The 11,731-nt window shown below is 43.3% G+C and overlaps 1 protein-coding gene across 4 annotated transcripts in view; it reads left to right on the top strand.

Annotated features, from left to right (window-relative positions):
* The first annotated feature begins 955 nt into the window (after positions 1–955).
* Positions 956–11,731, top strand: part of PPP1CB (protein phosphatase 1 catalytic subunit beta) — a 48,001-nt gene continuing 37,225 nt past the window's right edge. The window contains exons 1-2 of one of the 4 annotated variants that reach the window (XM_017676598.3): positions 956–1,108; positions 1,349–1,488. In XM_017676598.3, the coding sequence (XP_017532087.1) occupies positions 1,437–1,488 (52 nt within the window). In that variant the 5' untranslated portion in view covers positions 956–1,108; positions 1,349–1,436. Of the gene's footprint in view, positions 1,109–1,128; positions 1,198–1,232; positions 1,252–1,295; positions 1,489–11,731 lie in introns of those variants that run through there. The other 3 variants (XM_037009414.2, XM_037009415.2, XM_073214909.1) reach the window with 3 other exon arrangements.

The following is an 11,731-nucleotide window of genomic DNA, read 5'->3' as shown; positions in this document are numbered from 1 at the left end:
GTAAACGTTAGCTATTATTAGCGGTGTGAGCTTAAGACAAGCATAGACGGCCATCTTGTCTGAGCTTCTGGACAAACTCCTGAGGAGTATAAAGACCTTTGATTTTACAGTTTTCTTTGAAAACTCTGATTTGCATAGATCCTTTGCATGGCTCTTCTTCCTCCTGCCTTTCTAGAAGCAGAACTGTGTGGTGGAATTAAAAGCTGGCCATCCGACCTTTCTGAACCTCCCTGTTTCTTTGTTCCCCTCTTCTATGTGGTGGGTGATACAGGCATTAAGATAAATGTGGGTTTACCCTCTAAGAGCTTGCAACCGAGTGTAGGACAAACGCATAAACAATTACAAGGTAGGATGATTAAGCAATATAATGGAGGAATGAATAAAAAGCGTTACGAAAATATACTATCCACACAGTGGATGGACCTCTAAGACATGTGGCAGTGCTACATAGAAAACAGAGTAGTACCCATGTAAAATATCGCTGACCCTTCCAGAGCCCATTTTAACTTATTTCATGCAGGGACATTTGGGCGACTAGTCGTGTGGAACGGTGGGGCATAAAATCTTATTTGCAATGTCCAACTTTTCCAGTAGAGTGACCCCTTCATACTTCCTAAAAGCGCAAGCCCGTCTCGAAGATGGGTAACGATATCCGCACTTCTCGGTTGACGGAAACATAACGGATTGCGTGTAAAACCAAGGAATGAAGTCAGCAAAGAGGCGGGAAAGACACAAAGTCTGCGGAGCGCCCCGGCCCTGGCAGCTGGGCAGCGGGAAGGTCAGCGCTGCTTACGTGCGCTCTGCGTAACGTGAGCTTCCTCGGTGCAGCAAAACCCGGGACCCTCCCGGGCGCCTGCGCTGCCGCCGGCGATTCGGCGCAGTGGAAGGGTGAGGACGGGCAAGATAGGGCAACGCACCTGCGCGAAGGCGGCGGCGGCGGCGGCGGCGGCGGGCGAACCCAGCCCAGTGCGACTGCGCGAAGACTGGGGCCGCAGGGAGGGCCGCGAAGGAGTGCGTCGTGCGCCTGCGCCGGGGGCTGCGTGGCGCGGTGGCGGGGAAGGGCGGTGTGCATTGAGCGGCGCTGCGGGTGGGGCCGTCGGCGGCGCTGGTGAGCCTTGCGGAGTTGGGCGGTGCCGAGGGGGAGGAGGAGGAGGAGGAGGAGGAGGAGGTGGCGGCGGCTGGGTCAGACGCGGCCCGGTTCGTGGGGGCCCCGCTTGTTTATTTATTTATTTATCGTGTGTGCCTTCGAGTGTGCGTGCGCTCCACTACTTGGCGGGGAGGGGGTGGGGGGAGGGCCTGGGGAAAAGGGGGAGTTAGAACCGGGGTCGAAACGCCGCGTGACTTGTAGGTGAGAGAACGCCGAGCCGTCGCCGCAACCTCCGCCGCCGAGAAGCCCTTGTTCCCGCTGCCGGGAAGGAGTGTTTCGTGCCGACAAAATGGCGGACGGGGAGCTGAACGTGGACAGTCTCATCACCCGACTGCTGGAGGGTGAGTGCGGGGCCCGGCCGGCCTCGGGGAGGGGCCTCTCCCACAGCCCCTTCCGCCCCGAGGCGGCCGCAGAGGAGGGGGCCCACAGGCTGGGAGACCCCCAAGGGCTCGGTTTGGGGGTGACGGGCGAGAGGGGTTGTCCCCGCGCGCGGCCGGCCAGGCCCGGCAAGCAGTGCCCCTGGGCCTTTGGGGACCCGCGCGGCGGCGCGGTAGCGTGCCGGCCAGGGGGTGCGAGGAGCCCAGGGGTGCTGGGTGACCCTTCCCAAGGAAGGTGCGAGGATGCGTGCCTCCTGTGCATCGTGTGTCCGTGGAACGTGTATTCTTCTGTTCTCTTTGTGCATTGCCCTTCGTTGCCTCAATTCTCGTTACGGGAGTGAATTTTATGAAAACCTCCTTGGGATAGATGGTTTTTTGATCGGTTCTGCTTTTTTACATGATACTATATGACTTTTTTTTTCTCTATTTGAGGAGAGGGTAATATTAGCAGGAGCTAAGTGCCTCCCGTTTATTATTTAGTTAGAAAAAATAGTAAAAGAAAAGTCTTTGACCGAGCGATGCACGCAAGAAATAAGAAAGCTAGACACATTTGCTAGTGGCATTGGCTTTCAGGTTTGAGAATTTAACAGGTTTGAACATAGACTGAGAGAAGGTCTACTGTAAAGCCTCTCGTGTTTAAAAGGTATTTACAAGTTTTTGCAGCTTTTGAAGTTTCCTGGCCCTTCTGTTTTTATTGAATAGTTTTATGTTGGGGTGGGAGATTGAGGGAAAGGGACAGATGGAGAGGCTAGGATATTATTAAAAGTTAATCGCTGTTCTTTGCCAGTGAATCCCATTACCCCCAAAATTTGCGTCATCACCAATAGCCTTCTGAGTGTGTAGACAAGAAATGAAACCTTTAAAAAAATGAGAGTGAAAGGGTATCTCGCCGCGACCCTCCTTACCCAGAACGACTGAGGAGACACGGGCCCACGCAAGAGATTTTATGATCTAAAAGAGAGTGGCTGCTCCAGAGGGAGTGGGGGTGGGGGAGAGGGAGCAGCAGAGAGAGAGAGAGAGCAGGGAGAACAGGGGGACAGACAGAGACAAAGAGAGGGCAGCAGAGAGACGACAGAGAGAGAGAGGGCAGCAGAGAGACAGACACACAGAGACAGAGAGGGCAGCAGTGTGGTGCCTTTTATTGTGGCGGAGCCGCTAGGCCTGTTGCCTTGGGGGAGGGTCGAGATGTTTAGAGATAAGGCGGGGTAAGCCCAGGCAAGTCCCACGTGTAATTCTCACCGGTTTATGTGCTTGGGATCATGGGGCAAATTGAGGATAAATTACTATTTTCTTACATTCCTCCCTTTTCTGTTTTATAAGTGGTAGAGGATTTGGGAAGGGGTGAAAGTTCAGTAACTGCTTCCTGCTGATTAGGGGCGATGAAGTTCATTTTTGTATTACTGGGGGGCGGTCCTCAAATGAGCCCTTGGTCTGCAGTGGTGATGGCATTTTCCAGGTTCAATAAGGATCACAGTCTTTGGAGAGGGGTTGGTAATCCTGTAATATAAGCTGGTTAAAGGTTTGGTTAGAAATTTTTTGCATTTGGACTGATTGCTATGTTTATATAGGGTGGCTGAATTAATAGCATTTTTTGGGACATATGTGTAGGCAGAAAAGCAACCTGTAGGGCAAAGGGAATTCTTGATGGTGCAATCTTTTGGACAGTCTGAAAGAGAAGAAAGGGCTGGCATTGGGAAGATAGGTCTGGTGGAGAGAGTAAGTGTTGAGACCAGGGTTAATAATCCTGAAGCATGACGCATGGCGGTTGTTAAGGGAGGTCTTAGGACTCCGTGTGGGCAGAAACTTCTTCGGGGATGAGTGGAAGCGGAGATGAGCAGCACGAAATGCGGAGAGTAAGAGGTCCCGTCAGGGTGGAGGAGTAGGAACCTGTGGGAGATTTGGTGGGAGGGGAGTAAGTTGAGACAAACGGCTTATGGTGGGAGTTGTGTATCCAATGGGGAAGACTCTGGAGTTTAACTGCAGTCGGCGTGGAAAGGATTACTGTGTATGGTCTTTACCATTTGGGAGTTAGGGATGGTGTTGTTTTGGTGTTTGGAATGGGCATGGTTTGGAGAAGTTTTTTACTGTCTATGGTAATGGCCTTGTAGCGCGGGGAGAGATGAACTCTCAGGTATGTGACCTGAACGGCAGACAGCTGAACTTTGGAGGGTGAAACTCGATAGCTGTGTTCTGAGAGAAAGTTTAAAATAAAAGTAGTATCCTGTTGAGAAGTTTGTAGGGAGGGACTGTAAGGGAGATGATCATCTACATATTGAAGGTGGGTGGAGCTCGAGAGAGTAAGGGATTTGAGGTCTTGTTACAACCTGTCCAAAAAGGTGGGGACTACCTTTAAAGGCTTGGGGAAGGACTTAAGTGTTCTCTGGATATTAAAAATTAACATAAGGAATTTCCTGCCTTGATTTTTCTCTGGGATACCGGCGTCTTGGTCTGCGAGCATATCAAAAGGCTGCCTGCTGAGCTCCCAAGGTGGGCTGAGGTATTGTCTATTTGCTAAAGAATCCTGCCTTTTACTATGCCCGTCTACAGCTGGGTCTGCAGTTAGTTGCTCAGTTTGCAAAATTACCTCCTCAGATCTGAAGGAGGAAAGACAGCACAAAGGCCTGGGCCTTTTAGTATGCTAAAGTGAATCTTTTACACGATTAGAATACTAAAACATGTGCTATTCTTCTTTATCTGGGGAACATTAACTGATCTCACTGAAGAATGATGCTAGAGCTTAATGTTCAACATAGTTTTAGTGGGGGTGGGAGGGTTTCCTAGCGTGTAGTTTTACATTGCTCTGACTGCAAATATCCTGCCTTGCTTTCTCCAGACACTCTCACCCTATTCTAAAGCCTGTGGTCCCTGTCTCATTCCCCCCTCTACACATGGAGACTCTAGCTGCTGCTAGGGAAAGGGGGCGATGACCGCTCTGGCTGCTTCATGCTGAGAAGGGAGCGCAGTAAAGCGTGCAGCTAGGTCTCCATCACTGGTCAGTTGAGAGGGCCTCGGAAGGTTGGCACTTCTATTCCGGTTTTCATTTCTATTATTATTTGCAGTTTTGTGGCTTTTAGGCAAAATAGAACAAATTGTTATTAGGTTAAGTAGCAACATCTGGAGTTGGATTGTCCATTCTGGAAGGACTAGAAATATGAAGAGTCTAATTGAGAATCATAGCCCCAGGTATCATGGGGAAACTACAATGTTGGATCGAGTTTACATCTCAATGACTAGTATTAGGATTTCGTATAGATAAGACAGCATTAGTGAAACAATACTTTTCTCTAAAATCACCCTCATTTTTATTAGAAGTATCCAGATTAAGAAAATTAACAGTTGGCTTACTTATTTGCATAAGTGCAGCAAGAAGAGCAATTGATTACATGGGATCTTTTAAATGTGCTTTACTGGAACTTTTTGCAAGGAATTTCAGATTGAACTTTTAACTTCTTGAGGCCAGAAAGCCAAGCCAGACTTGCTGTCAGCTTGTGCCTACAGTACCTGTAGATTTGGGTGAATTCCTCTCTTCCTGAGTTTCCTGCACCTGCCAGGAAGTGACCTTCCATACTCACCTGGCAAGGCTGCTGGGAACTCTGTAAGCAAGGTACCAGGCCAGTTCTTCTAAGGGGCTTTGTTGGCTTTATAAAGTCAGTCTTAGTTCCTTAAAGCTGTCTGTTCATATCTGAGTTTACACACGTGTCTCTCAGGTATGACGTTCCAGTCAAAGCCTTGGTAATATAACCAGTGTTTTTAATTGGTCCTCTTACAAGGAAAGCAGATTCTTACTGAACTTATGCGAATAAACATACTGCCATGAAATATAAAAATAGTCATTGAGAGTTTTTAAATTCTGGAGGGATTAGGTAGATAAAGTTTCAATTCTGCTTATAAAGGCAGTCATTTACTAAACTTGTCAGCTTAAGAGAAAAAGCTTAAAACACTTTATCAACATTTGAAACAAAAAGCCACTAAAATCATCATCTTTAGTTTACTTAATCCTATGTAACTAATACCTGTTCTGCTGAAATCTAGTTTTTTACTAGTTTAGGAGTAATAAAACAGTGAGTATAGATGACAAAAGACTTACAAATGACAGTGGTTAAAGATGAGAGCTTACTGTAAGACAGTTGTCATAGGGAAATTTGGATATTTCTGTAAGAAAACATTCAATAACAAAGTATCATCATTCCCTGTGACAGTGCCTTCCAGGTAATTAAGCAGGTAAATAAGCCAAATTAGCCAAATACTTTCTCCAATGAGAAAAAATTCCTCTGACATGTTCCAGGGGCCCTCTGGAAAATATCAGAGTTAACTAGAGATAAAGAGCACTTTTTTGAATTTGATTTTGGGAAGCTCTTAAAAGTTTTAAGGCACTTGCTTAAATAGTTATTCATATTAGACAAAGCTACACTTCACTTTAAGCATTTTTCTTTGGAAGATTTAATAGACACTATCAACTTAAATGACTTTCGGTAAACTTAGGCAGCTGATAACCATAAGGACATGTCTATTCAGTTCAACTTAAATTACCATTAATGCTTAATATCTTCTATTAGAATTTTCTGGAAATTTTAGAATGCCCAATTTTTACAAGCGCTTATCTTTAAATCAATTTTTATTAATACCATCCAGAGGTAGAAAAATATTTTTCATTTACACACTTTGACACAAACATACAGATTGAGACATAATGATACAGTGAAAGGACACAGAGCTCCTGGCGTGAGCCAGGAGGGGGCGAGAGCCCGTGGTGGTGCATTGTCTAGGAGTTTTATAGGCAGTTGAGGATATTTGGGAACGTGAAAAAAGCTTAGGGGTGTGGACTTTAAGGCAAGTAATAGGTGTTTAGGATTGCAGGGGAGACAGAGAGAAAGCTTGGTTCGGAGGTAGGAGAAAGCCTGGATATATGGGATCTCTTTCCATTTGCCCGCTATGCTCACAGAAGTTGTATAAGTCACGGAGAATTTTTAGGATCTAAAGAGCCATTTGGGGGCCATTTACACTGATTGTCCAAGGGATATTGTGGCCAGATCTCATTACAGTAGCGAACAGGTTTGAGGTCTGGAGTTAGGTGGAGGGGCTTTAGATTATTGACTAAGCACCCTAGCAGTGAATCTGCGGGAATGGAGGGGCCAGATCCCATGATGAGAACGAGACCATTCAGAAGTCGCTGAGGCGTCCCTGAGCAATTGAGAAGGTCGCGGAGAAGACCAGGCACAGTTAGGGGGTCATCACCACCTCTAACTGTGGGGTCGAGGCAAAAACGCCGGGGAGGCTCGGTACCTGGTACCAGGAGTTTTCGAGTTGAGTAGATACGTAGGTAAAGGGAGACCGGACCTCAGTGGATGAGGGTTCTCACCATGGGGAGGCAGAGAAGGGTCGACTATGGGGATCAACCGTGACTCTGAAAGTCGTGGCTGGGGGTGCCCCTGTCCCAGAGGAGCCCTTGGGGGTGCCGGACACTCAATGGTCACTTCCCAGGTTCCAGAGGGACATTTAAGTCGACCATGAAGGGAAGACTCACCAAATCGAAGGCCGGTGTTGGGCGAGAAGACGAGCGACCGGGAAAATGGACAGTGAGCCTGTGGAGGAGGATCGGGCAGTGAGGGTTCCCAAAGCAGCTCAGGTTCCCGGAGGAAGAGCAAAGTCAGTGGGAGAGCCTCATCCGAAGTCACGGCACCAATGAAAGGGTATCTCGCCGCGACCCTCCTTACCCAGAACGACTCAGGAGACACAGACCCACGCAAGAGATTTTATGATCTAAAAGAGAGTGGCTGCTCCAGAGGGAGTGGGGCTGGGGGAGAGGGAGCAGCAGAGAGAGAGAGAACAGGGAGAGCAGGGGGACACTGAGACAGAGACAAAGAGAGGGCAGCAGAGAGACAGACAGACACAGACAGAGAGAGAGGGGGCAGCAGCTTGGTGCCTTTTATTGTGGCGGATCCACTCTGCCTGTTGCCTTGGGGGAGGGTCGGGATGTTTAGAGATAAAGCGGGGTAAGCCCAGGCAAGTCCCAGGTGTAATTCTCACCTGCTTTTGTGCTTGGGACCATGGGGCAAATGGAGGATAAATTACTATTTTCTTACAGAGAGTACTCTTTCAGAAACAGTCGAAACACATGCACTAACTAACTTGCTTTCATATTACCTGCAGGTAATTGTTTAGTGAAGCAGTATACTTAACATTTGGAAAATAATCAGGATTGTATGATGGATGAGGAAGGGCGCTAGTTCCTTTTTTCAGTCAACGTTTTGTTATCTGATTAGTTCTGTGTGTACACCCGTTGTGTAACAGTATATTTGCTCCAGATGTGAAAGCCTCTCTAGCTGTCTAAGACTGAGTAGGAGGCAGAGTTTTACCAGGAACTCTCACTTACCTTCTCCTTTACTACCAAGTTATTCCTGAGAGGCCCCCTGGTGCCTGCAGTCTGTGTTCACTACTTTAGACTTTGTGGACTTCTAACAGACCTGAACATCTTGCTGGGTCAGTGGGACATTTGCTTTGAAAAAAAGTTGTATTTTATAATTGTAATTGTTCTAAGAGGGAAACATAGCTATTGAAAATTTTTAATATAGTCTTTAACTTTTGGGGAAATTTAGGCCCACCAACTGTTTTTAGATATTTTAAACTTGGTTTGTAAATATTGTAAAAGTCTGATGCTTGTATCTCAACTTCTACGCCTTTATTTTCCACGTAGTTACATATTTATATATTTTATAGGCGTAGAACAGTAGATTTATGTGTTTTAGAGCTGGAACCTTTTAAGTCAGACACATCTTTGCGATTATAGATACTTAAACTGCACTAGTTCAAGGTTATTGGAAAAAAGATGGTGAGGGGAATAGGCTTAAGTGAGTGATTCCATCTGTTTTTGGGAATTCAAATTAAATGTTTGACTCTGGAGTTGGCAGATCTTTTTTTTTTTTTTTGGTGAGAATTCTAGTCCAGACATTTTCACCTTTTAAATCAGAAAACATTTTTTTTTTACCTGCTTTGTGCCAGTCACTAGGAATCCAAAGGTAAGACACAGCGTCTCCAGTCAAGGAGCTCCCAGTTTAAACAAGTAATTTTCAGGCTTTTCCAGCCTCCTCTCTGTTCGTATGTTCAACATATTCCCATAAGTGAAGTTTCATGACTTGCTTAATCGGGAGAAGTATATTTTGTTTGGCAGTGCCTCCCTGGGATTCTTAAATTCTCCAGGCTCTGCCTTTCCTTCCTCCTTTCAAAATACAGAGCCGTTCAGAGACATACAAGACAGACTTGGATTTTCTGAAAATCATGTTCAGTCTTCACTTTTCTTTTGCTTTGTTTCTCAGTGATACTACATACTAATGTAACTCAAATTCAGTTAATGGTATTTTGTAAAGCTGCCTAGCCAGAATACCTACAGTTAGGTTTTTGTTTGTTTGTTTTTAGTATTAAATGAACATAGAAGTTAAAATTTGGCCAGAAGTCTATACATTAGGGGGAAAATCAGCAGGACTTGATCTCAATTTAAAATGTTGATTGGAGTTCAACATGGTAGTCTTGATTCTTTTTCTTTTTTACTATGTAAAATTGCCAATTAGCTGTAACATTTTTAGTAACTACATTTTAGGAGTTGCTTTGTATTTTTCTATTTTAGGTAGGTATATGATCAGTGTAGTGTTTTCAAGGCACCTCTAGGACTTTTAAAGAGTTTTGTTATTTAATGTAAAACAATGTACTAGTTTGTTTGGATAGTGCATATTCTCTAGTATGTTTTCTTGAGTTAAGTTTTATGTGGAACTAAAAGCCAGAGATGTCTGCCACTCTATTGTAGTGATTTATTATAGTGCTCTTGACAGATTGTTTAGATTGACGGTAGTGCCTATGAGTATTCAGTTCATATGGAGATACCCAGTAAAAGCTTTTTTCAATAGTTCGAAGGGAATTAGGATGGTAGTGGGAATATAGCAGAATCCCTTGCAAATTTTATTCAAACTATAAATGTTGAGTTTATTTTGGAGGTGAGTTGGATAAGTAGAATCTAGTGTGTTTGGAAAGAGGATGCCAGTTGTGAAAAATTGCTTCCTTCTAAGATAGTGCTAGCTCTGTTGCCAGCCATACTTGATCCAAGTGTTTAAAACCTGGGCTTTACTAGTTGACGATAGTTAACAAATGCCTATTATGTATATCATATATATGTGGAAAACTGTGTGTGTGTCTGAAATTTGCTTTTTTCCCTGATTATAAAAGTATTCTTGTAGGAAACTTGTGAAATAGAGAAATAAATGAAAAAAAGCCCTAGTCTCCCATAATTCCACAGTCCAGAGATAACTCTTACTGAAATTTTGATATTTTTGTTCACATACTTTCCATCATTAGACTATTGTTTATATAGCTTTATGAGTTAAGTTTAAGTATAACATCATGGATATTTTCCTTGTCTTTGAAATGTCTTAAGAAATACTTCAGAAACTCTTTGCTGTATGATAGAAAAGTTTTCCTAAAGTTTTTTCATTGCCACAGAGCTAAGATTAAATATTACAGCATTAATTGTAGAATGTTAGCAGTGTATAAACTTATGGCGAAATATGATCGTGTTTACATTTTTGGCCCACTACTAGCTTTATGAAATCTTGGGATGTGTGTGTTCTGTTTTGTTTTGTAATGCATTCTTCACTTAATCTCAACCTGTTGTCTGATTTTTGTGGAACTGCTGTGATTACTTTATCTCTTTCCTTTCTTGTAGGTCATGTACTCTTAAATTAGACTGACAGACTAAGCAAATAGGAGATTTTTCTCATGTGTCCTTTTGAAGTTAAAAAAAGAATGGATTTGAAAAGTGAAATGATTAATGAAACCACATGAAAGCCCCCCCTTTTAAAATAAGTTTTATTGAGATATAATTCATGTACCATACAGTTCACCTATTTGAAGTGTATAATTCAGTGGTTTTAGTATATTCCAGAGTTGTGCAACCATCACCACAGTCAGCTTTTAAACATTTTCACCACCCTCAAACACAACCCTGTTCCCATTAGTCTGACACCTTTTTTCCCTTCACACCTCCTTCCAGCACTGGGCAACCACTAATCTGCTTTCTGTCTCTATAGATTTTGCCTATTCCAGACATTTCATATAAAGGAAATCATGATGTGTGGTCTCTGATTGGCTTCTTTTAATGTTTTTAAAGTTCACTTTGTAGCATGTGTCAGTATTTCATTCTTTGTATGGCTGAATAATAATCTATCATATGAATATACTTGTTCATCCATTCATCACTTGACAGACATTTTATTTCCCCTTTTTGACTATTGTGACTAATACTGGTGTGAACATTGATGTACAGGATTTTGTGTGAGCAAAAATGTTTTCAGTTTCCTTGGTTATATAGCTAGGCCTGGAATTGCTGGGTCATATGATAACTCTGTTTAACTTCTGAGGAACTGCTAGGCTTTAAAAAACCTCTTTTCTGGTTAAATTGTTTAATTATGACCCAGCAGTCTAAAGATCAGGCAGTTTGAACGAAGAGCTAGTTGCTCCTGGCAGCCTCACCTTTCATGGGGAAAAGTGTATAGATCCAAGGCCAGGTCTATTAGAAAAGAGCAGGTTGGGAAGTAGGGGAGATCATCTGAGGGATACTCTTCACTTTTCTCTTCTTTCTTGAAGAAAAAGCTAGAAGAGGTGTAAAAGTACATTTTTAAACTGATTCAGAGATTAGATTTGTTTGCTTTCCCATTAATTACCTCTAGCAGTAAGGGAAATTTTAACAGTTGGAAGTAGTTCAAAAGTGTTTTTATTTTTTTATTTGAATGAGAAGCTGGAGCTTTCCTGGTAAATGTCTAAATTCAAGATTAGGATTCATTTAGATTTAGAGATATGTTTACATTTGAATCCAGAGACAGGATTATATTAATATTTAGGATTAATGAGGAAGATGGTAAATTATATCTAATAGTTTTTTTCCCTCATATCTTATTTCACATATTTATTGTTTAACAGTATCTATTACAATGGCTTGTGGTCTCAAAGAACCCCAACAAAGATAAAATAATACAGGTAGGTAAGATGTCAAGATATTTAGAGGAGAGATTCTCAAGATGGCGGTGTGAGTAGGGTGGCAGAAATCTCCTCCCAAAACCATATGTATTTTGAAAATACAGCAAATACAAGTATACCTAAAAGACCAGAAGATACAATATATCAGCCAGGCTACATCTACATCTGCAAGAACTCAACATCTCAT

The sequence above is a fragment of the Manis javanica genome, chromosome 1, assembly GCF_040802235.1.
Source record: "Manis javanica isolate MJ-LG chromosome 1, MJ_LKY, whole genome shotgun sequence".
Taxonomy (NCBI): domain Eukaryota; kingdom Metazoa; phylum Chordata; class Mammalia; order Pholidota; family Manidae; genus Manis; species Manis javanica.
Note: the sequence above shows the minus strand (reverse complement) of the source record. Positions and strands in the feature narration are given on the sequence as shown.